The 27140-nt window shown below is 37.6% G+C and overlaps 3 protein-coding genes across 13 annotated transcripts in view; all 3 read left to right on the forward strand.

Annotated features, from left to right (window-relative positions):
- Positions 1-27140, forward strand: part of ths (thisbe) — a 91592-nt gene that overhangs the window by 12037 nt on the left and 52415 nt on the right. For all 11 annotated transcript variants that reach the window (XM_089472253.1, XM_089472256.1, XM_018010307.2 and 8 more), the window contains one exon: positions 8517-8562. In XM_089472253.1, coding sequence (XP_089328379.1) covers positions 8517-8562 — 46 coding nt within the window. The remainder of the gene's footprint in view (positions 1-8516; positions 8563-27140) is intronic.
- On the forward strand, positions 143-8510 carry LOC108614817 (uncharacterized). Its single transcript, XM_089472265.1, is given in 2 exon segments — positions 143-7000; positions 7055-8510. Coding segments are annotated over 2 exon segments (612 nt in total). The 5' UTR covers positions 143-6556; the 3' UTR covers positions 7223-8510.
- LOC108615662 (uncharacterized) lies at positions 18773-25823 on the forward strand. The gene is made up of 3 exons (XM_018010321.2): positions 18773-22894; positions 22945-23047; positions 23278-25823. The coding sequence occupies exons 1-3, from the start codon at positions 22646-22648 to the stop codon at positions 23334-23336; spliced, it is 411 nt and encodes a 136-aa protein (XP_017865810.1). The 5' UTR covers positions 18773-22645; the 3' UTR covers positions 23337-25823.

Below are 27140 nucleotides of genomic sequence, written 5' to 3' on the forward strand. Positions count from 1 at the left end.
TAAATACATCGAAATTGTATAAAATACATATATTTACATACATTTAAAATTTGGAGACTCTAGCTTTAAATATGTAGGAGAAATAATCAAATTTTCGATAATATTTTTAATCGATAAAAATTAACGGGAGAGCTATCGATTTTTTTAAATAAACTCGAATACATACGAACATTGGAAAAAACAATTCGGACAGACGGACTATTTATTTGTCCTCTTAACTATTTATTTGTGAATACGTTCAATAATTTAGTGTCAGGACTGAACGGTAACTAATACACCAAGCCACCTAATTTCTGTTTTTCAGATACTGAGAAATATTTCATCTATAAAGTGCAGTGCAAGAACCTTAACTTTAAAGCCTAAGAATTAGAGCCCGTTTTAATGAAGTTTTTAGGGTATTTTCGTGCTTGATTTTTGAATTCAAAATTCATGTAACATTGTGTAAAGCTCAAAGGTGATTGATTAATTGCATTAGTGCTTAGATGTCACCAAAAACCACTTGACAGCGCACAGCTCCAATGATCGTTTATTTTTAGCTATTCATTACGTGTAAATTGCGTTGTATCCATATATCATGAGGCTCGCACGTTTATCCATCCATCGACAATCGACAATCAGGTAGCTGCTCGATGGCCCTGCGACGATGATAGGCCGAGGGCAGAGCACACCCTGGGTTCAGTTTCAAGCCGCCCACTAGTAGGCATTACGAATCGAAAGTGCGCAGTATGAATCGAATGGTACAAACCATATCAATTTGCATTGACTGTAACTAAATGGGGGACCCGGAGTGGGTAATCGGTAATCGAATGGGCATGAGAACAGAACAGAACTGAAAGCATGTAATGCAAATGTGATTGCTATTTTTATGAGGCAACAACAACTTTGTAAGTATAATTGTAATTGAAATTGTAATTCTAATTGTAATTGTAATTACAATGTGTTGCTCTGGTGCTGATATTGTGTGCGGTTATTTGATTATAACATTACTTTAGTTTAGTAGAGTGCTCAGCCCCGCTGACATAATGACAACTTTACGGACGTATATGAATATCAATTGCATTGAAGTCATGCAGCAAATCGTGTAGACAGATTGTCCAGTGTCTTAAGAAAAAGGTTACTGCCAACCGGTTCAGCACTTCATTTGTATGCAATTCTGAGAGCAACAGCTGAAAGCAACTGCATACTGATTTGCATCAGTCTTTAAGTAGGAATATTCTATATAATAAATGTAATAGTTTCATAATAATAGCTCATAATTATTTATTTATTTATTTTTTTTTTTTTTCTTATTTTTAGTTAACATTTGTATACATCTATTTTTCGAACGAGTTTCAATATTTCTTTCAAATTAATGAATTTCCTATAAATTATGTTGATAAGATCTATCATAATCTCATCTAACATTATCGGACAAAAACTCATTAGTTTTGCAATCATCTTTCAGATGACAATAAAATAAACTAATAATTGTTTCGTGCAATGTCCGTCTTGACTGTCCATCTGTCCGTATGAACGCAATTTTTATACCCTGAACCCATCGAAAATGGGAAATTCAAATACTACATGTATATCCATGTTATAACTATAATCTGAAAGTTTCATGAAGATTGTATGTTCACAAAAAATTATTAAACAATTAAGTCCTCATAGTAAGCGCACACTGCGTGCGTGCGTATCTCTGTGGGTGTGCGCGTGTCTTGTGTACGCAGAAAGACGCGAAAACTGATTGAAATAGCTGTTGCTCAAAGGATTCTCGTAGTCGAGCAGTCTCGAGTAGAGCTTTCTTACTTGCTTTGGCGCTATTAAGGCTAGAGACTTGAAATTCGGCGCACATACTCGTGTATAGTCTCAGATTTATAAAGTGTTAAAATTTTCTCGATCCGCCCACAAGGGGCGTGGCATAATGGATATAACTGTATCTCCGAGAGTCTTAAAGCAAGAACGTTGAAATTTTGCACATGAGCTAATGTTATGATTCTATAAAGATATGAAATTATATGTCTAACGCTCACTGGGGACGTGGCAAATCGGACCTGAAGATATAGTGATTTTTTAAATTCTGCTATATTTTGGACACTATTGATGCTTAAGACCTCAAGTTTTGTTTATATACTCGGGCTGACACCCAAGACCAAAAAGCTTTGCAAACCGCAAATGTTTATATCTTCTAGAGGATATTAGATGGAAGCTAATTTAGCTGAAATTTAGATAGTTAAGTTACTAGTAATCTCCTATATCGATGACCCAAAAATAATTTTTACGCCTCTTTAGAGGCAGTTAGGGTACCGTTAGCTCGATCTAACCAAAAAAATTACCAAAAAAATTACCAAAGGGCTTGGCAAATGAAAAGCTTCTGAAAAATGTATTTAATCATCTATTATATTTTTAAATAAATTGCAAACTGAAGCAGAAGGCAGCACGAAATGTATTTTCGCATCTCGTTTGGCTTGATTCATTTCCGATTCGTTTACTTTGTGTGTCAAGGAAATTGAAAATGGATATTTATATAAAAATAAATTCCAATTGGATAAGGCTGAAGGGTCGCAACAATTCGTCTTACAGACCCAAGGCTGAAGGCTCTTAAAATGCCAAATAAAATTGAGTTTTTAGGTCAAAACCTGAGACTTGTCGACACTTAAGCAGAAACTAATTGCTAAACGGTGATATCTATTTAAAAGCTTTTGACATTTTTGTCCGACTTTGTCTGTCGTCCTGTTTTCAATACAAAGCTTTTAGCCAATTGATTGGCCACGACCGCCTGCTTGGCCGGCTAGCTGCATTGCTGCCTCGCTGGCTAGCATGCTTTGCCACTGGCAATTAAGAAATTCTTGGCCATAACTATCGACGCTTTATAATTTTTATCACATACATTTTTTTATCGCAAATATCACAACTTCATCAGCAATCAACAATCGACCAACAGCAGCAGCAGCAGCACCAGCAGCACCAGCAGCAGGAGCAGGAGCAGGAGCGGCAAACAGGCGAGCTGACAATTAGCCATAAAATTAGCTGCAACTCGGCTCAAGGAATGCAGTGGCCAAGGCAAATTGAAAACAATTTAAGTTATTTGCATATAAATGCAACTTAAGATGCAGGCAACAGCAGCAACAGCAGCAACAGCAGCAACAGCAGCAACATCAACAACTGCAACAGCAACTGCTGCACATTGGCCATGTTAACGTGTTGGGCTTCTAGTGTGCCTAGTTCGTTCGCCACAAATTCATTAACCACGTAAAATAAGCACTATGCAGCACCTGTCAGAAATGATCGATCCGGAGATACCCTTTAAAATTCTAAAATTGGTAATGCCAATGCGTTGGCACTGCAACGTAAATCAAATTAAAAATTGTTGCTTTGTCTAAGCAGAACTCTCTTTAAAAGTACTTGAGAATGGTTGACTATCAGCTATAAATGACATATACCCTGTATATACACGAAATTGAAAAAAGAAGGAAATACGAGTACAACAAGCTCTTAAATTAAAGATTTTATACCCATTTTGTAACAAATTAATTCTAAGCAAGTAAGAAAGCTCTAGTCGAGACTGCCCGACTACGAGATCCCTGAACCCTTCGAGCAACTGATATTTTAATAATTATTCGCATATGCACACATACACGCACACGCATTGGCTGCAGTTGGGATTACTATGGGAAGTTAATTGTTTAATAGCTGAAACTTTCAGATTATGAATATAACATATATGTATATGAATGTATCTGGCAAAGCACAAGTCCCTAGTACTTGAAATACGCCTTTTACAAATATAATGATGAGGGGGTGAATTAGAGGTGGGGGGTAAATTTTGAAAAAAAAAAAACAACAACAACAAAAACCGAAATTTTAAAAAATGCATATACAAATATATATAAAAAAATTTAGAGACTCTAGCTTTAAAGATGTAGGAGATATAAATTTATTACTGGTTTTCGATAATGTTTTTAACCGATAACAAAATAACGGGCTAAATGGATTCAGCTCGTCGCCCTGATCAAGAATATATATACTTTATGGGGTCTGCCACTCCTCCTTCTGCATGTTACATACATTTAACAAAACCATTATACCCTGATTTCCCATTTTCAATGGGTTCAGAATATAAAAATAAATACATCAATTTGCACCTTGACTGGGGAAAACCTAAAAGTCACCTTTATATGCGATGCTCAAATAAACCAAATGAGAATTTCATTTCATCATATGATTACAATTTGATTAATGTCTGGCATTTTAAAAGATGAAGCAATTCAAATCAAATCTCCATAGTGAAACCTAAATAATTATTATAGAAAGAAGTTTAAAATATATGAATTTCATTTCCCCATACCCCTAACATACAATTTACATGGTATAAGAATGGCGTGTTGCTGCAGCCAATTGAGATAATGCGAAGTGCAGTGACGTTTTATTACCTGAAGAATATCAACTTTGATATCGCCGACTAAATGTGCCTGGCAACAAGCGCTGCCCAAGCGATATATCATTTATGGTCTAAGCAACGATAATTCGCACAATATTCAATGGAAGAGCAATGTAAGATCATTGCAGTAGAGGAGGCGCGACTGAGAAATAATTGTAAATCAAATAAATTTGCTCAATTTATAATATAAACGAAATAAACTGATTTACTCTAACCGAAAAATGGGTGATATATATAAGCTTAATATCTTTTCAAAACAAAATAATATACTCTTTTCACTTCGTGAAAGTGTATAAAAACAAAGCCAATAAATTTAAATTTTTTAGCGATAAGAAAAAAATTGCAAGTGGCGCCTAAAAAAAATAAATAATGTAATTACATACATATATATATACATACGTATGGATATATATACATATGTCTATATGACTGTGGCAGTAAAAGAGAAAACAAAAAATTTCCATTGCTATAATATTTTAGCCAAAGTTCAAACTACATTTCACGCCTAATTTCATTTGACAACAAACGAGAAAAAATACATTGAAATATTTTTGCACATTTCACATGCTGGATATATAGTAAATATGTAAATATGTATGTATATTTATTATTTACTTTTTGTTTTGCCTTTTTGGGTCGGCAGTTGCGGGCGCTGTTGTTAATTTCCGACATAATTGCAAAGCGACAATTGAGTCAGGGGAGGGTTCGGGGCGTGGCATTGGCTGTGGGGCGACTGGTTATGACAGCAGCAGGCGGCTATGGCAACGGCAACGGCAGCTGCAAAGCGCGACTTGCCGCCGTCTGTGGAGCATTTGAATAATTTGCAATTAAACTGCAAGCTCTGAATTCAGTTGGAGCAATCAAGAGTAAAAAAAAAAGGAAAAAAAAAACAGAAACACACTGCTGAGCATTTCTTTTCAAGTCGGCTGGAAGCCGTGGCGTATGCGTAATATAGCATTTATTTTGAGAAACAAGTTTGCGTTGGCCTGGCCTCGAGAATGAATCGAAATGTCCGCATCCATCAGCTGTCTGCGCTTCACAGTTTTGCCGTTGTGCTTGATGAAGACAGCAGCATCCAGAGCCAGAGCTAGAGCTGGAGCTGAAGCTAGAGATGGAGCCATGGACCGGTCAAAACCAACACCCAACTGTGTTTCCAATTAAACGCCGCTTTGACAAACAACGACAATGACAGCACCAACATCAACAGCAACAACAACAACAACGTCAGTTGTATCTTTTAGATGCAACAACTTTCAGTTTGCTTTACGGTTAGCTTGTCAGCTGCAGTTGCCTCTGCCGAAGAGCCAAAGAAATTGAACTTGAATGTTTATGTGGCAGGCGCTTTAACTCGGTATGGGGGGTCTATACACACACTCACACTCCCACACACACACACACACACACACACACACACGTACACTTAATCACACACCTGACCGAAAACTTTAGCTGGCAGCACCTCAATTCGTTTATACAACTGTCAACATGTTGTCATTCAATTTGAGGCTGTTGATTGGCTGATTGAAAGCATTTGATTGATTGCTAGATTTACACTTAATCAATTGATTGCTCCCATCGACTTGTCAACTGCGCCAAAATGCCGTTGGCAGCAAACAGTTTCTGAAAATTGTTTGTGCAGTTATTTTGCGAAATATTTACAGATTTTGCCCAGCTGATTTCGATTCGAGTTTTATATATGAAACTGGTCTAAGTATGCTTGAAGCCTGAACAGATCTACAGATAGCAAACCGTGGCAAATTATGGAGCTATAGGCAAATTGATTTAAATCTAACTCTGAGTTGTTTCTAGAGTTACATTCAAGTAAGTCTTATGCCAAGTATATAAGACTCAATATAGGGATTTTATTATTGTATATTTTATTATTATATTTTATTAATATATATACTTTATTATTATATAGTTTTTCCAATCACTAAAGCCAATGCTAAAGAGCTTCATTCGATATGGTTCATTACCTTCGGGTAACATAGGCAATATCGAAGTAATTACTGATCAAGATTCTCCCTAATCTAATACTGAACTGATTTCCCATAATTGGCTCATTACGAGCAGTGGTAATTTTCCATTTAGCGAATCACATTTTCATTGATTCTTTACACGAGCGATGAGGCAGTCATGCATCTGCTCTTGGTTCACGTCCTGCTGTTTGCTACAACTCCATTGCAGACGGCGCTGAGTAAGTGCAACTAAATCAATATCGGAATTGAACACAGATTTCCATATAATTTAGCTTTTGAAGCCGTGGCGCTACGCAGTAAGTTCACAAACGTCAGCTACGAGCACAATACCAACTACTTTACAAGAATGAAGAGTTGGCTGACGACTGAGGGCTACCTGAATGCGGATGTCTATATAGATCGATCTCTCCCACCGACCATGCGCACGTCCATGACTGTGCAATTCCAGATCGAGAACTCTACGAACTACCACACTCTGTTCAACTACGATGTAGACACTTGTCAGTCAGTCAAAAGTCATACGGCGGGCAGCCTGCCCAGCCTCTGGTTTCGCAATGTGCGCAAGTACGGAAATCTATCAGCCATCTGTCCCATGAAAGCTGTAGGTGGGTCTCCACTTCAAGAGGGGACAGAATTAACGATATTCATATTCCAGGGCTACTACGATCTGCGCAACTTTCATGTGGAGGACAAGAGCATTCCTGTCTATCTGCGCCCGGGCAACTATCGCATAAAAGACACGAACTACTATGGGAAAAGCAATGCCAAGGCCAGGCAGCGTCGCCTCGTCTCCACTATTATCTTGCAAATGCAGTTATATTAAAGTTGTTTTCAAAGCAAATCCCGATGAGCCTCGTTTCATTTAACTGAACTCTGGGCCAATTGGCCAAGTGTGTCAGTAGTTTGCATGTGGGTAGGGCTAACAAGTTTTCTACGGCCAAGTTTGTTGCGTTTGCGTGAGAGTAGATCTCCTCCTCGCTTTCCTCTCTTTGACTTTCTGTTACACTATGCAAAGTCTATTCATAAGTTAAAACTAAAAGTTTGTTAAATATAATTATATAGAAACGGCTTTTTAATTTCCGCAAAATCGAATATATAATATATCTACTAAGCTACAGCACCACTCCACGACACAAGCGACATACAATTCTATTTCCACAGAATTCAAAGGTCATTCATTTCAGCCCTCTGCTCATTCATCAGTCTAGTCTAAAAACACTTTTTGCTACTCCAATTCATCATCACAGTACGCCCAAGTAACATCCATGTTTTAAGCTACAAATTTGTGAATTTCTGTAGGTGTTGAATACATAAGACTGAGAGCAGTGAGACTGGGTCAGCCATAGGATAAGAAGCTAACTTATAGTTACAAACTTGCTAACTAGTTATCTTAGATCAATTCTCTGTATTAAATATTCGCATACCCAATTTTTCGACCTATTTACCAACACTTGCCTACAATTTCGATTACATAAGAGTTCCGAGGTCTTACCGCGGCGCCTTGGCGCTTTGGTTTCCGCTGACAGGAGCAACAGCTGAGGCTTTTGACTCCTTGTGCGCTACTTTTGTCGGTCAGTGTGAAATTAATGCTCTTTGTTGTGGCAGCCTTTTAACTAATTGCATAATAAATTCCAGTGAATTTATTGTTTAGAATTTAACTGGGCGAACCGTTTAGCAAACGTCAAAACGTCGGTCAGACCAACTGGCTTAAGGTTGAGAAACGAATTTGGCTACGTGCTTGTGCTTTGTGGTCTGATGTCTTGTCATAACTGTTATTAGATGTGGGTGTTAGCGCCAGCAGCTTAAGTTATGTGCTCGACTTACCCAACAAGGCGGCAGTACTGGAGTCTGGGGGAAAACCCGTCAAAAAATCTGTTTGAAATAAAAGAAAAATAATGCTAATTGAAAAAGTAGCATAAATTTCAAATTCCCAACGTGATTTCTGCTGCATTTTCATTAAACAAGTTCGTAAAAGGCAATTGTCAAGTGACATCTAAATTACAGTCCCAACGGGGAAGTACAATTCGAAAATAAAAATAAATTGAAAACACGTTCAACTAATTTATATACCATAATTATAATTGTATACACATATTAAGCTTGTCGTTTACTTTCAGGTTACCACAGTTTACGGTCTATGCCAAGATTATTTACCTCCTGATGGTGAGTAATTCCCAAATAATAATTAATATGCCAAGTAAAAGGCCAGGCCAAGAGGCTTAAGACTCATCTGAGCTGCTAAGCTTGGGCAATTATTCCTTGAGAGGTCTTGCTATAATAATTTGTCGATTCGAAAGGGAAGTTCCACTATGTAAACAAGTACATATATACAAGGAAACATATGTTTCTCTGCTCGTGTGTAATATTATCTAAATGAAGTGCGCCAACGATTCGTTACATTGTATTTTTTTGTGCAATTCGTATAGAATTCGTGTTTATTGATATTATCGCCTACTATTTGAGGAACGTAACATTTGATACTCATCTACTTAACATTCCGACGTATTTAAAAAGCTGCCAAGCTATATCAGAAGTTATGTCATTGTAAACAATTTAGTTGGAACAAAACAAACCCAACCCAACTCCACCCAGCCCCATTCCCAGTTAATGGTGATAACCCATCAAAGTTATGCCAAGTATTTTATCGATTTTATTCGACTGGCATTGCCCTAAAAAATATCAATGGAAATGAAAATACAATACGATATAAATTGACACTTGCACTGGGCAATAGCAAATATTTGCCAAATTTATCAATCACAATAAAAAGAAGCAATCACAAAAGTACCTGCTCTTGCATATACCCTGTGAACGGAATACGCTTAGCAATTCAATGGAACTTCTTTATCATATTTATTTGGATTGATTGTTGCCTTTACGATTAGAGTTCATATTCATTTCTTCGCTATGCCACTACAAGAGGTGTTTCGCATTCATAAATTAGAAATACTATTTGCCTATCAATCAAGTCTTTGGAAGCATTGTATACCATCCAAGTTCGGCGCTCTAAAACATAGAGCTTCCGAGCTCATCCGTATTGCATACCCTTTACTTAAGCAGGTTATTATAGGGAATATTTGCAAGTACAACGGAAACTTGAAGTAAATAATTATAAAGTGCCAACAGTGTTCGCTAATTAAATTATTCTGTTTGTGCGAAAGCTCTTTACATATTAATTTCACATACGCATTTATTTACCTTTTTTTACATTTTGTTTTTTTTTTTTTTTTTTTTTTTTTTGTTTTTGTTTTTAATTTCAATTTATTTTACAATCAATATTAAATGCGAACCCCCAGGCCTGAGTGCTTGGCTTGTGTTTGGGCTCGTGTCTGGGCCTGTCTCCGCGTTGTTAATGTGCCGAAATAAATAACTGAGATGTCTGAAATTCCTTGGGCATGAATTTACAATATTTGTCATTCTGTTCTCTCCATCTTCTGTTTTCTGCTGGGTGAGCCATGCGTAAAGTCTGTCCAACTCATAACTCGAATTTATTTGTTCTAAATGAGCTTTTCGCAAATTATTTATATTTATTTTCCGGTATGCGCTAGCCAGAGTCTTCGTCTCTCTCAGAGCTCTTCTTACTCTTCCCCTGCAGGCCATTTGAATTATTCAACACTTTCGAGTGCTTTGAGCACACTTGAGGTATTTGCAGCGCCCGAGGGACATTGCTGAGTGTGTGAGAAATGTTTGAACCTCTTCAGTTCAAATTGGTCAATTGTGAAAATGACTTTCACATCTTCAAAGGGGAAGGGGACAAAGGAAGAGACCAAAGACCAGAGATCCAAGTGCTGACCAAAAATAGAAAAAAGTTTGCAAACTTAATTAAGCGAAAAGCAATTTATAGTGCGCATATGAATATGCAAATATGTTTACTACGTTTTAACGATCGAATCAGATTTCTGATAGGCTTTTAATTATTGTCAGAAATGTAAAGCTAATGCCATTCCTATTATACCTATGAATACATATGCAACTACTTAATTAATTCATTATAAATCATTTGATGTTAAATGTTAACGGAAATCTTATATTCTACCTATTCAAATCAGTCAGTCAAAAGTAACAAATCTACAAATGTATAATTTGATATAGATACACCAGATATAAATATACAAATATTATTAAATCATTTTGATTTTAAATTTAAAAGATATTTGTGTACTAAAAAAAATAAGTATTGCGTGTGTCTCAAGATCATCAATAATTTTTAAGTTTACTTCCCCAGGTTGATATATATTTTCTGGGAACCCCCTAATTAGCTCATAAAAACAATAATGGTCCAAGTTAGAGAGCAAAATATATTACTTAATTTATAATAGGGTATAAACAAGTTTTACCCGATCAACTGTAGTTTACGGTCCGTTGGCCTGTTGGCCCGTTGGCGATTTACGATTTATATGTAATTTACGTCTTTTTATGACTTAGTAAATGCACATTTAGAGAGCGCGCACAGCTATAAAATACAAAATCACTTTTTGTTACACGGCGCAGATAAATTATTTCATAAATAACGAATTCACTTCAGTGAAAACTAGAGCCAAATCGTAAGTCACAGTTATGCAGCTACAATAAATTCAATGTCTGGTCGAGTGTCTTTGTCGAGTTGAAGTGATTTCAGACGGAGGCACTGCAAAGAGGCCACGCTTCGTTTTTAATAAAGCTAATGCAAGAGGGTCTGTTATTAATGCCAAGGGGTTAATATTAGGTGTGCCTTAGGTACACAATTGAACAAATAATGGGCAATCAAGGGTTAAATTAGCAGAGCTCCTAATAGCGCCAGAGTTCTAGCTGGGCCAATAGTTTCAGGATGAGTCAGCACAGTCAATTTGATGTCAAATAACAGTTAGAACAATATGGAATCTCGGGGAAGTTTTAAAGCGCCTAATTTTGATAAAAATCCTATCTGCAATGCGCATCTGAATATACTCACATGTATAGCATAATAATATACATCTGTGATTCATAGCACTCAGAGGCACGATCCAGGTCTCCATATCTATTTTAGAGCTCTTATCTAAGTAATCATATACAAATGATATGATTCCCAATTTCACAATGCCACGCGCTAATTTAAAAAAAAAAAAAAAAAAAAAAAAAAAAAAAAAAACTCACAGCTCTATTTCTGATAATATTATAAACGAGAAAACAAGAATTTTATGCTGAGCAATTATAACGATTTTTAAAAGTCATGCATAAGGAATTCAAAACTGGGAAATCGGGTGGAAAATTTTATGAAATTACGCTTCTATTTTATAACATATCTGCTCATCGGAGCATTCAATATTTAATATATTTTTCAATATATGTAGTATTTAATTTAATTTTTTCTCCTTTTTCCAAATAATTCACAGTTTATTTAGATATATATAATTTTTATTTATTTAAATTCATTTATTAAAAATCATTTTATTTACAGCTTTTAATATTTTTGATGCACAGAAAAATGTGAATAGCAATAATTTAAAAATGTTAGCAAAGCATTTATATAACTAAGGCTTTGCATAACAGAGCTCCAATGATATTTCTTCAAAATGTGTTTATTCCGAATTTTATGAAAATAAAAATGTTCTGGGTTCATTTGAGGTTCTGTAAAGTCAATCCTTTTAAAGTCCGTTCTGAATGTATTATCACGTTCCACCAAAATCCTTTTTCGATTTCTAAAAATCTTTGTAAGTTATTTTTTTACTAATGTGACTTGACGTCAAGTATATCGAAAATTGTTTAAAATAAAGGTATTAGACCGATTCCAGTCCTAAGACAGCTGCCTACAAAGTCCGCTTGATATTATTATTCATCAATAGCACACCTTTTTTGCATTAGCAATAGAATGAGTTTTATTTCTACACATTCACAAGCAAATACCTTTAGTTTTAACGCTGAGCTAGCTCCTATGACTGCACAGTCCGCCAACTTATCGCACATTCTCCAAGGAACTGAACTTTCTCACAGCGAAACTGAAGTTTGTATAGCGCATGATTGTAATGTTTGATAAAGAGTGATTTACATAGCCAAATTGCAGCGTGTGAAAGCAGTGCAATTTATGCAAATTGGGCACGCCTCAGGACCCACTCGAGGCCGAAGACTAGCAGTGCCAGGGTATAGCCCAAAATTGCAATTTGTGCACCCCAGATAAGATCGCCCGACTGCATAGCGTTCGGCACCCACACTTTTCCCAGGCAAATCCATTGCACACGTGCGTATACTATGGCAGTTCCAGGGTACCTCTGGCTGTTCAGATTGCTCGACTCTGTTTGCGAAGTCACAGGTTGCAGATATTGGCTATTGGCCATTGTACTTGGACAAGTGACGCTGAGAAGCAGTAAAATAATTCTCTCCATTATGCTTGTCATCTACAACTTCTACTGAAGTTCTCCCAGATGGTCTCGGCGCTTTTATAGTCCTGGTTTGGCTCTACTAATTACCAATAATTAACTTGACGCCACAGTAATTGTTATACGCTCAAACAAAAGGAACTCGCCATAATTTCAATCTACCTATAGCGTGGTAGGTTATAGTAAGTAATTTAATTAAATCATTAAATCATATATTCACAGCATGTTTAAAATAGCTCGAAATGGCTTTAAATTAACCTATTTAAAATTCCAAATATACTATATCTGACAGTTCTAAAAAACTTGAATATCTTCACAGTCCAAACTCAAGCCATATGACGGTATGTCTCCTCCTCTCTGGGCAAGGGCATGCAGACTCTGCTTTCATAGGTTTCTAGTGTGTTTTTATTAACTTTTACAGTTTGTTATTAGGTGGTTGTACTTGTGGCTTTGGTATACCCGAAAATGTGTCCCACAGCCATGCTTATCAAGAAATTATTTCAAAACGCTAATTGAATTGTCAATAGATGGTGAACCATTTTGTGGTCTGGCCACGTTGCCTTTGGCAACAAGCTAAATGATACCAACAACAACAACAACAACAACAGCAACAACTACAACATTAACAACAACAATGCCAACAAAGATAGCTGTAGATATTAAGCACATGTACTCCCATGTATTGCCATTATAAATTCCCACTGCTATATGTTAGTGTGTCGTCGTGTATTTGACTCTTATTGCATTTGCCCAGATAAGAATTTGAGGGTTCGCTGCGCATTTTGCAGAGTTGCCACACAGCTGAACTCTTCACGAAAAGATGCCACACCAATTCCGGCCAATATCGAAGTTGACAATTTGAAAATTTTCGGATTCAATGATTTAAAGGAGATGCTTTCATACCCTATGTATTATACATTTGACTTCCATTAACCCATCCATCACAGCCCATCCATCCAGCCGTCATAACGTTTATTCTTGTGGAATATATATATGTATGTGTTTACTTACTTTAATTCGGCTTGTTCCATAACAAAATATATTTCCGCAAAATCAATTCCGAATTCTCAGTGTATTTACTGCTTTGATTACCTGTTTTTGCTGTTGTTGTCCGTTGTAGTTGCTGTTGTTTATGGCGGGCTCGCTTATAAGCCCAGTGGAGCGCCAATTTAACAATGTTTTGGTTGTAAGCGGAAAGTTTTTGTTATTCAGCGTATGTGTCGCGTTTTAAAAACGTGCACCACGATAATACCCAAAAAAGTAATATATATGCACGAGTATAAAACGTGTTTTTTACGATCGCCATGACGGGCATTGATAAATGAGCATATCGAGCCATTCGTTATACTCAATAATTACAGTGGGCCAGATACCGTGGGTGGGAATCCTGCAGACACTGAATCGGGCCAAACCTTTGTGCGGGAACCACCGGCGCCAATGCGACTCTTCAACTCTGACCAACGAATGCAAACGCAGACAAATGAGAACTTTTTATAGACACTTTTACAGCTGAAGAGACTCCTCTCACTCTCTCCCTCTCTCTTTCCCCCTGTCGATATGATACACGATATGATCCAATGCGCTGCCTGTTCTAGCTATTCAGGGGAATTTTAATTTGGAATCAACAAAGAGAAAGCAAATCAAAAACAAAAGGAAAAATATTTGAAAACTTAAGACCCAGCTGATGTCCAAGTGCTTGATTTATGCGTCGGCACATTTGATATTATTGTAGAATCAGTTTGTCGCCTTAAAAGGCTTTTGCTGTTTGAAAAACTTTTCCGGCTATCACAGGACAGTTTCCGTTTCAATATAAGCCACTAGCCACTGCTGCGAGAAGGCGACAAGTCGACAAGGCGAGAAGGCGTCGTCTTTCGCCCTTCTGTGTGCCATTTAAAATATGCCGCTGTTGACTCTGTTAATGTCTGCGCAAATATTGCACTTTTCTTCTTCTTGTTCGCTTGATTGGGCCCAAGAAGTCAGCGGACGGTCAGAGACGGTCTCGAGGTAGCCGGGGGAACCTTTCATATCTCAGGTTGATGGCTTGTCAGTAGTCGCCGCTGATAGTGCAGCTAGACACACTTTAATTGTGGCTATTATGTGGGATAACAGAATTTTCTGTTGGCCTTGCCCATCCGATTGGTGTTCTACATATATGAGGGGCTACATCTTCATGCTATACACATATAGGTTAGCTTTTAACTAGTTAGCTGTGCACCTAAATTAATTGTCGTAACTGATATACACCGCACTTTTATACATTTTTGTAAGTGTTATACGCAGAGCTATCAAACGTCAAAGCTAAACTTGTACACATTGAACTGTTATATACACCTTTCTGTCGCCTGCTTAACTATTATATATCTTACTGTTAGATACCGAACTGATATACAGTGTTGTCGTTTTGGCTTATTTTCGGCCAGATCTGGCTTATTTTTAAGTGCGATTGCGGAAAAAATTTGGAAATTGCGGATAGCGGAAAATCCAGCTTATTTATGAATTGAATCAGCTAATACATATTTTTCTTAATATCTGATATTAGGTACCGATTAAAAAACAAACTAACAAGCTGGCAACTATTAAAGACTAACATCACAAGTTCTGCAATACTTTCATCTCTAACATATAGTGGTCAGATAGATTTGCTGTTGCGCTTCGCATACATTCAACGAATGCATTCGTTACCTTGGTGGAATGCCGACGTTGAAGGGTCTCTAGCCAAGTCAATTGAATAAAATATTAAATAAGAAATAGGATGAACTTTGATACGTTAAACTCAATATCAACCTGGGGTAAAGGTTTAAAGAAATACAGTCTCATTAAAACAGAAACTAATATTTTTAAAAGCTAATATTTTTAATATTATATAAAAAACTTATCTGAAAACAGCTATCGTTTCCAATTATATCTATCAGTCTGAAATAAAAGCAGAAAACCCATCCCAGTTGCTATCATATCGGGAAGCTTAAAATTTGCCAATCATCCAAGTTGTATAAATAAAAGAAATTCTTGACTTCGTTTCGTGGCCCCATGTTGACATGAGCTATTTGCGTGCTGTCTTATCGAAATGATGTCTATTAATATACAGTCAAAAACAATTGCACTCTCAGTTTATTGATATAGATAAATTCAATGAAATGCTTTATGTTATTATAGTATTTGGTCAAGAGTTTTCGAAATAAAAAAGTGAACTTGGTTTGGGTTCGCCTGAGGTATTTCTCATGCAAATGGCATTCCTGGAATGTTGTCTGCTGTGGATCATTAAGATAACCGCTAAGTTAAGGGTTCTCGTCTGGCCCTGTAAACGGCAATGCTTGAAGTAGCGGTAAATACTAGGGTATGTATAGGAGTTAACGGTTTTAGGCCCCAAGGTGGTAATTAAAACAAATTGCGCATGTGTTCCCGGCAAGGCATTCAAAAACCCCAACAATTACGATATATTTTCCTTAGTAAATGTTTTATTATTACTTATGAATATATTTTAATATATTTCTGCTACCCTATGAAAGTTGGCCAAAACTGGCTTGACTAACAACTTAAAATTTCGCAGAAATAATCTCCATTATCAAATGAGACTCCATAATAACATCAACATTTGTCCGCTTCAAACATTCTTCACATATCTCCATCGGGATCCGTGAGTCGATCATATGTAAATGTTATCTCTAAGAGACTCTCAATTTAAAGATTGTCATCCATCGACTGCTCTATGAAGAATTCTCCAACTTTATTTAGCGATCCTCCAGAAACCATGCTTAAAGTGTATAGGGTATCTTCAGTCAAGCATACTCTGGCAGATAAGACCTAATTGTTAAAAATAACAAATTGGTCTGGCAAATGTTGTTTTTTTTTTCCTAACGCTCTGGTTTATGTAAATATTTATGAACGGCGCAAATTGATGGGGGCTGGGCAGTGGACCCCAAATAATGGGTCTGACATATATATAGTATATGCATATATTATAATTAGATGGCATTTCAGGCTAAAGTCTGTTCGACGATCATTGCTTTTGTATGCGATACTGATACTCGTCCATTTAATGCCAAATGCAAAGCGCAAGTGGTAATTATAATTTATAAAATAATAAATGTTAAGTAAACATTAGATTTATCAGTTTGGCACTGCGGATGGCGCTGTCACTTTATTATTTTGTTCATTCAACTGGGAGTGATGACATTCTAGACCGGGTGGAAGGGGAACTCCCGTTCTCCGTTCATAAAGTGTATAAATAATTGTATACCATTGACAACTATGTATTTAAGTAACCCATGTATATCAGCCTATCCTCCTGAATATCTGAATATTATTTTGTAATATACTGAATGCATATAGTAAACGGCAGAAGTCGATCCCTTTATCGATCAATATCGATATTATTCTCAACTATTTATCAGGGCATTACATCAGTATATCATGCATTCCAATGAACCACATTAGATGTAAAGTATATTTACATTTTAACGAGTAACCGTACTCAGATTTCACTATTGAATATACCCGCCTTGACTTGTTTTCTGTCTTGCTTATCGCGCATGCCAAACGATTGCCAAAAAGCTGGTCAAATGCTTCATACCAGGTGGTCGCAGATCTTCATTAGCCTCCGGCACCTCGCAGCCGTCCCGCAGTGCTATGGCCAGCGCTTGGAACTGCGTTGTGGGTTGTCTTGTAATCTTATCAAAGAAAAAATACAAAAAAGGCAGCACTCTTATTGATTAATAAAAAATATAATAAAATAACAAAAAATATGATACTGATACTAAATTATGTATCTACGCTGGGCTGACAATCCCATTCACCGACAGTCCGACTGTCCGGCCCTAGGATTGTCTGTCTGTCTGTCTGTCTGTCTGTCTGTCTAACTGTCGGACTGAAGTTTTATTTGAATAACTGGCGCTAGTTGGAAGGCAAACAGAAAGAAATTGTCATTGTTTTTGTTATTGTTATTGTTATTGTTATAGCTATAGTATTGGTGTGTGGCCAAGATTGCGGCGCACTCCTTTTCCCGCTATCTGTATCTGACACGCATTTCTTCAGACGCCACCGTGTCGTCGCTGCTGTTGATAAAGTGGGTGGCATTGAATGACATCGACGGCTCCAATAGTTGCCTCCCGATGTGAAAATCCATATCGAATATATTAGTAACATTAATATATTATTATTCTTAGAGAGAGCGCCACACTGAATGCTTTTTCTGCTTCGTAGTCTCTCTTCATTTGCGCACTTAGATAAGAGCTTTATTTTTTCGGTATGCCATTAAATGATAAAGGCACTCTTGGAGAGCAGAGAAGCAATCCCTTGTAACTATCGAAACTGGCCATGTGCTTTGCCTACTTTTACACTGCAAGTATTATACAGGTATACTCTCATATTTGAGGAACAATTTCAAATAGTATAAACATATAAATTTATTTATTTCATTCTGTTTAACAATTACAATTGTAATAATATTGTATATAATATTAAAATATTTATGGAGAATGTACATATATTTTTTATCCTTAGTTGATCTTTCAATCTGTTAATAATAATCTGTTGAATATAATCTGAATATAGTCAAATTCGCCTAAACACGAATTGGAAACAGTTCTTGTTCCACTATTCCACTTTTAATTAGCCAAGTAATGAGCAAGCACAGCTCAAACAATGAGATAATGTTGGAGCTCCCCAAGGCTTACGCCACTTTCACTACAGCTGCACGCGGCACACCCACAGAGACGCCGCTCAGATCGGAGCCACAACGCGCAGCCGAGTTATGTCAGCTGCAGTTGACCCACTTAAGACGAGGCACAGGAAGAAGCTTTTGATTGTTGGTCGTTGGCTGTTGGCTGTTGGCTATTGGCTGTGCACTCTCCCTTTTGTTTTGCGGCTGGGCATTTATCAAAACTCAAACTTCCGTTCAGTGTATGCGTGAAGTGAGAGACGGAGGAGGCCGCCAGAGCCGCTCCAGACGCCCCCGCCCATCAAACTGCACTGCTGCGTCTGGCAGGCGGCATATTTTTTGTTGACAAGTCAGAACCGGCTGTTTATGATGATTATTGCTGGTGCAGTCGAGTCATAAGATATATGCATCCATAAGATACGGCAGAACGGGAGAGAGGGGGAGGAGTCCCGCTATAAAGATCACCTTGCCAGTGGGCGATTACTTGAGCTGGCAGCAGTGTGAGTGCATAATTACATATTGTTTATTTCCTGTGACATGCAACGCGAATGCCGACGGCAAAGTCTAACTAGCCTACAACAAACAGAGAATATGTCTTACCTATGTATAACGAAAGACCCACTCACAGTCACACACACACACATCAAGACACATTGCAAAACGCATTTTATGTTATCTTCTTGTGAGGCTCGTGGCCCGTTGAATCGACCCAATGTGTGGTAACATCCGCTTAAATACCATAAAGACCCACAAATTCTATTGCGAAGTATATTTTGTATACCCTGAAGAGGGGTATTAACACAATCAGGACAAACTTGAAGCGGAAGCGGCTATTTTTGCTTCGTATTATTTTAAGTACAATTAAATATTTGAATTCAAGGCTATATCTCATATCTAAATACGCCAAATGTAGATCAGCTGGATTTATAGTCTATTTGCGCGATCAACAAGTTTCGGATAACAATTCACTTACTGTGAATCCCGCATAAATGCGTATATGTCAATATGTACATATATTACTATACATCAGTTTACTTGAAGTTTACTATATCGTTTATCAATTATCATCAAGATAACCGTGACTTAAATTATCGGACAAAGCGTCTCAGTCAGTGCGAAAATATGTGAGGAATTTACAAGTGAAGCACCTTTTGGGATACCCTTGGCGAGGCCCTTACAAATTTTGAGTTTGCTTTGAATGAATGCAATAATATCGATATTTATCGATCTTTGTATAACTGAGCATATCAATTAATACCTCCAAAACTGCAATCTTTAAACACTTTTACTAAAACTAATTTCACAAAGTTTAGTTATCAAGAGGCACGAATCGATTATTGTGATATATAATAAATAACTGTAGACTTGAGTGTTAATATATCACTTTCAGGAATTCGCTAAATACTTTTATCAAGCAAACATTGATATCTTAAATATGCTGTCTTTATGTTCAGAACTTGACTCAGTTAAGTGTTAATAATGTGTATCCAAATCATCAAATGATTTAAATTTTAAGTGTATTCGTCTTTCGACCCATCGAAACAAGCTACCAAAAATTTGGTACCACTTTTGATCTGAGTTTTTGGCAGAAGCGTACTGCACGAGAATCAAATCAATTAACGCGCTTGTCAAATAATTTGTTTTACCGTGGATTACTAAACCTAACAACGTTTATGTTTGGTGATAAAAGGCGCGCGAGCTCCGAGTAAAAAAAAGGTAAAATATAATAGAAGCAAAATAGAAGTCAAAATCCACAAAATGCTTTAAGCTCTGCCACACGCTAGCGCCAGCCCCAGCACCAGCGGCAGCGTTTCCAATTATCTCGTTTGGTAATGTAATGTAATTGAAACTGTTAATTTCCTGTCAGCGGCTTGTCAAAACGCATGTCTGGCAGGTCTGATGGGCACTTAGCGGATACAGCTAAGAATGCCCATAGATACCGCCAGGCACCAGACGATCCAAACTTTGACCATATCTATTTTAGCATACTGAGCGCATCGGTTCTATTTCGGGCTGGTCTTAAAAACCTATTTATTAGACTTTAGGTTTTTTTTTTTTGCAAATAGCCTCAAGCCAAAATGCCCGCTTAACTATGTCCAATGGGCTCGCACTCTATGGATTTGCGACTGTCCAAACTTTATCAGCTGCGTATTGCGGCTTCGGTCAGTGGGTGGCTAAGTTTGGACATGTGATTTCTGGATCTGCATAGGGTTTACGGTGCAACGCATCCAAAGCCTTGACGAAGATGGATGAGACAAGGAACCAGCAAGTGTGTTGCACACATTTCAATGTGTGTACATCTATCATTTCTTGTGATCCAAAGTGAATCACTTACCCGCCCCGATATGCTAAACAAGTGGAGTACTTTATTTCAAACTAAAGCTGACGAAGATTCATGAGTGGAACCTATTCAAAACAAGGGATTTGCCAAATAAATGATGTGCTACGCCCAGAAAATTGATCCATATTGCGTGTTGGCATAAGAAACAGTCAATAAGATTACAAGTAGAACGACCAATAAGTTGAACTAGTTCATTTGTAAATTTGGTAAGAACATATCTAGGCAGCTGATGATTAATGGGTTGTCAGCTGCAATATATCATTTTGATTAAATATTCGAAGAAAACAAATTGAGTCAGAGTTCAGATAACTTGTTCAATTAAATTATCCATTAATAAACATATCTTATATCCAATTTTATTATCATTTTCTATAACTCTAATACATATAAACTATACATATATCGATTAGCAGAATTAACGTTTCACCCTTATGTACGCCCTGTACACTGGTCTCTGGGCTACGCCATGACCATATAGTCCTCAAATGATTACAGCTTATCATGAGAGCCAGTAGAGCCAACACGAATTAGCGAGATCACCCGCTGAAAATACCAGAAGACTCTTAACGAAAGTTAGTAATTATCATAAAATAATAAACATAAGCGCCATAAAGTCACTAAAAATCAATTATAATATATATGCCATGGTGCAATGAACTATGAACCAGTTCAGTGCATAAAGTTCCGCCCTTGCTATACCATGTGTGCCGTAGAATTGCGTTAATATCTGAATCACAACTGCGCGCCCAGAAGCCACTGCTGTCACTTACACGACATGCTAACTCAATTAAAATTCCATTGCCGATAAATGAAGCGGCTGCTTGTAGAGCAAGGGTACATTCCCGGAACCATGCCAAAAACCAAAAAAAAAAAAAAAAATAAAGAAACAAAACAGAAAAGAATCAACAGAAATTGTTGCGGCTTGTAAAAGTACTCAAAGATACTAGCCGCCACTCACGCGCACAATTTGCAGTGCCAAAATTGTTATCAAATAGAATACTACAGAGCCGACATACCAACATACCATAGTGGCAACGACCTTGTCCAGGGCTCACTCAATGGATTGCACCGTCAACGGCACCGAAGCTGGCGGAGAATTCTTATGCAAGACACCGAGCTGCTTCGGACTTTGGACACATATTACTGTCTTGACGAGGCATAACTGGGACCATAATCGATCAACGAATATACTTTGATGTCCTCAACTGTCACAGGGCGGATTTGAGCCGCCTGCTGGCACTTGAGAAAAGCACTTCTGAGGTTGGTCGCAAGCCCTCGAGCTGATTGCCTCGAGCTGATAAACAAAAGGCATTTAATGGCACACAAATCGAATTATTCATTTCTTTTGAAAGGTGATTTGACGCCTTTTCACGTAATTACAGTTGGCCAAATCATATTTGATTACCCAGGAGGCATGCCATATTTGGAACTTTGCGCCATAAGTAAAATGAACTTTGATTCCTCCGATTCTGCAGTTGTAAACAAGCTGACCTACTAGACTTAATTGATTACAAATTTTAAGGGAATGAATTTGTAAACTCTGTCAGTGATACTGGTAATGTATTGTATAAGGATATCTATCTATCCGTTGCATACATTAAAATGTAGACTCTGTATCGGCACAGTGTGTAAGACCAGAGCAGAAGGGAAACTTCAAGCATGGTAAAGAAGTTGTTCCTTCGAAATATCTGTCAATTGGGATTTTGAAAACTATCTGAAATTTGCATAGGCATTTATTATACATAGAATAGGAAATCTAAAGGAGGAATTCAGAAGTTTAGATAGGTTTTAGTGCTGCTATCAAAATTCGATCTGTAGGCAACGAAGGCTCAGCTCAGTTTTCGTTAGACTTAATACAGCGCTCAGAAGGAACTCGAGGGATATTGTAAAGGAAATAGAGAAGTTGATGCAATCAATATGCGGCTGATGAAATGTTGTTGCTGCGTATCGCTACAATTCGGGACAATGCTATTTGGCTGCATTTTTGGGCTTATGGATTTTTATCTAGGATCACTTGGCGTCTATTATGTGACCCGTGATAAGATGCCACATGTGTTCGTTAAATTTTTTGATAAGATGGACGCACGGTACTGCGTGTTCTGGTTCTCAGTAATCTTTTACCTAATGGCCTTTAGCGATCTATTGCTGATTACTGGAGCAATGACAGTGAGTTGGACAAATCGCTTCAATCTTCTTACTAAAGGCATTCACCACAGAAAAACACTTCTTGCTTGGGACCCTGGCTTATAGTAAATTTTATTGTTCTAATTTGTACTATAGCTACGGCTCTGCTGAGTGCCATTGCGGTTTTAAGAATTGGTAAGCACGGTGATTGATTGTTGCTGTTATCGAACATTTATAGGATTTATTAAAATATTGATTCAACTAGAAATATTAGTTATCTATAGTTCCAGGAACTATTATTTAGTTAAAACTTTATTCTTGGTAACAGCAAATCTCTGTTCTCAGTGGCTGTTGATAATCCTACTTTTCACTTTCCACTGGAATCTTGATAAAAATAGCTAAATTTATGTATTATCATCTCGTAGGTATACTCATGTATGCCATGTTAGTGGTGAACTCCTTCTATGACGAGCTGACAAATTGATTGCATCAAATGCTGTGATTCTGAGCAAACAAATTCAAGGTATACATTTAATTGGAAGTGAGACGGTGTGATCCTCAACTTAGGAGCCCGGGACATAGGGTGCGAAAGAGAGGGACACAGAAGAAGGAGAAGACGAGATTGTGTAGGGAACCCGATTTTAGGCCGATGACAAAATGCTGCTACGCTTTTATAACAGGATTAAGCGATAATGAAACTGCACTGCTGCAAATGCCGTCAGAAGCTGCGCTTAAGACTCATTAAAAATCCATTAAACCCGATAATAATAAACGGCGCAAGAGGCAAGAAAAATAAAACAAAAATACGAAAAACAAAAACAACAAATACAATTTCGTTAATAAGCTTTACACCAAAGTGCTTTGCCTCAGAAATGGAGCATTTCGGAAAGGGGCAGCCACATTTATACATATACACATATATATGAATAAGTGCATATATGTAGCTCAGGCAACAGTCGGATGCCGGCCACTTAAAAGTCGCCTCATTTTGGGGCCCTGGTGAGTGCATTTCGATGTTGCATATGCAAATAAATCATTCCATTTCGAATCGAGGCGAAATGGAAACAAATCCCCAGCGCCTCTGCCACATGAGGTATGCAACTGTTCCACAGCTCAACTTTGAACTCAATTGTTGCACAATGGCCAAAACATTCGAAGTAAATATCCCTCGAGTGTTTGCACCCCAATGTCAATATATGTTATATTACTTAAGTGCATATTACATAAATAAAAACGCAATTACCTTACTCTTCTGAGCTAATTGCCAAATAGAAGTGCAAGAGAAGGGCTTGAGCACTGCACTGAAACCATTATTTGAATAAAGAGTGAATCCATTGCTCAAAGACTTCATATTAGTTATTAGCTTATTAGCTTGACATAATCTAGAATAGAACACAGAAGGACATTAATTCATATCAGAGCCCATCACTCACGCACTCTAAACTTCTCCGCATTGATCGGTCGTTCCATTCCCAGACTTTATTTACAAGACTTGAAGTATTTTGACTATTTCGCAATGCAGTCACAATTCGAAACATTTTTTGCAACGTTTCATAACTTTGCGCCTCTTTGTTTATCTCTTATTCATAATGCTTAGCCAGGCTGGGAGCAACTGAAGCATTTACTGCTTGTTCAAACAAAACACTTGTGAGTTTTTTTCGAATACGGATACACAAGAAATATGTGTGTGTGTGTGCTTGTGTGGACAAGCAGAGCTTAAACGGCTTGCACATATGGCTGGCCATAAAACGTATTTACCAGATACAGATACACTACTCACACTCACAGTCACTCACACTGAGTGCAACTACTGCTCAATTGCAATTGCCTGTTTGCCGGGTGAATGACACGCTGAGTGTGTTCATGAGCTGTGGAACAGGTGGTGGTGCGACGGTGCGAACGAGGACGTACTGTAACTCAAATAAGCCACACACTGTGTCAAACATTTATCAGTCGCTGCATCGATAAGGCGGCTATACAAAGTTGCCTCATGCAACAATCGGCAGAACGTTAGAGAGAGATAGCAAGTGCCGAGCCGCAATGAAGTTATCACGCAACTGCGACGGCAACGGCGACGCTGACAGCGACTGAGACTGCGGCTGCCTCTGCCTCTGCGGCTGTTGAATGTGTGTGCCGCCTCCTTCAACTTGAATACAAATCGTTTCAGTTTCACAACTTTGTTTAATGCACGGCATTAAATTCACTTTCCATTTATGAGCAGAAACGCTGCCACCGACGCCGCCTCAGATGCCGCCTCTGCCGCCTGCCGTGCGTTTTATAAGCTATGATCTGAGCTCCAGTTACCCTTTGGAGGAGAGTCCCAGTCCAGCGGTTTGATCCCTGCGCGATGCCAATTTCTAGGTAGACCGCAAAATTTATGTCGCGCCATTAAGAAATGTCTATAAAAATGTGAGCTTAATTAAAATACTGCGCAACATGCGTTTAAATATTGTTGCTGATTCTGATTCTGCTTGTGTTGCTGATGCTGCAGCTGCTGTCGCAGTTGCTGTTGCTGTCGCTGTTGCTGTTGCTGTTTCCATTCTGACTGCGAGTATCGCGGGCGGGCAATGTGCTTTTCAATTTGAGTCAAACGCCGCCGACATCGTCAGCCCAGCTGCACGCAAATTACTTGCATAACCCGTATTTATGGCCTAGGCAATAGTCCGCGCCTTTATCAGGCATCGCCCGTCGGCATCCTTTTTCAGCCTTTAACTTAATGATATTTTCCCAAAAGCAAAAATCATAATTTTCACGCGCAGCGAAGCGCACCAAATTGCCAAACAGGGGCGTTCCTCATGCCACAATTCGCTCAAGTTGTTTTTCTTTTCGTTTTCCATTTTCCCCCCGTTCAGCCTTTTTTCAACAGTTACTTAAACCCAGCCATCGATCGGCTAGAGAGCGGAGCTTACACCTAGTTGCAATATGCCAGTTGCATTTAACTATTTCGACGTGATCCAACTTCTTAAAAACAAATAATTGGGCTTGCAAACATCGGCATTAAATTTTGTGTTTGTCGTTGATTATTTGTGGACGCAAGTTCCGAAATGGAGAATTTTAAACATTTTACAAAGCGTGATATTCAGAATCTAAAGTCGAATTAATGGGAAAGGGCTGATAAAGTAAATTATTTTAACTCAAAAAAAGTCTGTTTTTATAAAGTTGGAAGCCCGTTGTGATGTCCAAATCAATGTTCAAAGGCTTATCTAATGAAACTGCAATATGCTCAAAGATCCATCAAATTCAGCTAACATAGTTGATAGCAGTTAGGCCTTGAGCTCAGGCAGCTTTGCTGACAGTCATTTAACAATCAAACTTCATCGTCTACATAAAGAGGATTCACAAAATCGTTTTGCGGTTTTGGTTGTTATCGGATGATTGACAAGAAAATCGCTCACTCTCACTTTTAACATCAACAAAAATGAGTTAAATGACAGCTATGAATCGCTGCTTAGCGCTGCTCGATGTAATTTATGGGTGGCCTAGCATATGGATTAAAAGCGAATTCAACTGATAAACTTCTCCACTTGCTCTTGGCAGCTGCACAAATTGCTTGGTAATCGCAGCGAAAATAGACTCTAAATTTATTTTTGGCAATAAATTAGCTACAAATATGTGATATGAGCTGTTTATGTCAATTGACATATTTTAAAAGAGGTCGAAACTCAGAGATATTGTGGAAATGTCGGAAAGCTAATATATTTAGCTTTCTAAGAACTGGAGCTGACCTACAGAGAGGCGAGCTCTATTGGATATGAATGAGAACTAATCAATAAGCTAACGTAACTATGACTAGCTTATCGTAACAAGAATATTTACTTTTACTTGAAACCATAAGATATTTAATAAATTTACCAATTTTCCTAGTGAACGGCATTGTCTGAAAAGGCTTTATTTTCCTCCTGCTTCCGCAAGGTATCGTAATCCACATGGACTATTCAAGCCCCATAATTAACTTTGAATTAATTACGTTTTGTTATTATATTTTAACTTTTACAATATTATATATATCTTATTATTGGTTTTATTGTATCGATAAGCTATAAGAAATATTGGAATTGTCTAATTATTTTGTAGCATACTTTTAGGGCAGAGAACAAGGTGTGTTTTATATTAATATTATTATCTAAACTTTTATCGGAATAAGTAAAACAAAAGTAGTGTTATACCTCCACTAAAATTATTTGCTAAATTACTCCAGTTACCCAATGCCCCGCCCATTCGCTTGTCTTTCATAAAAGTCTCGTTAATGCCACATCGCTCAAATTGAAGTACTCATTTTTCGCTGGCT

This window comes from Drosophila arizonae, chromosome 5 (assembly GCF_054131065.1).
Source record: "Drosophila arizonae isolate 15081-1271.41 chromosome 5, UAZ_ARI_1.0, whole genome shotgun sequence".
Lineage (NCBI taxonomy): Eukaryota > Metazoa > Arthropoda > Insecta > Diptera > Drosophilidae > Drosophila > Drosophila arizonae.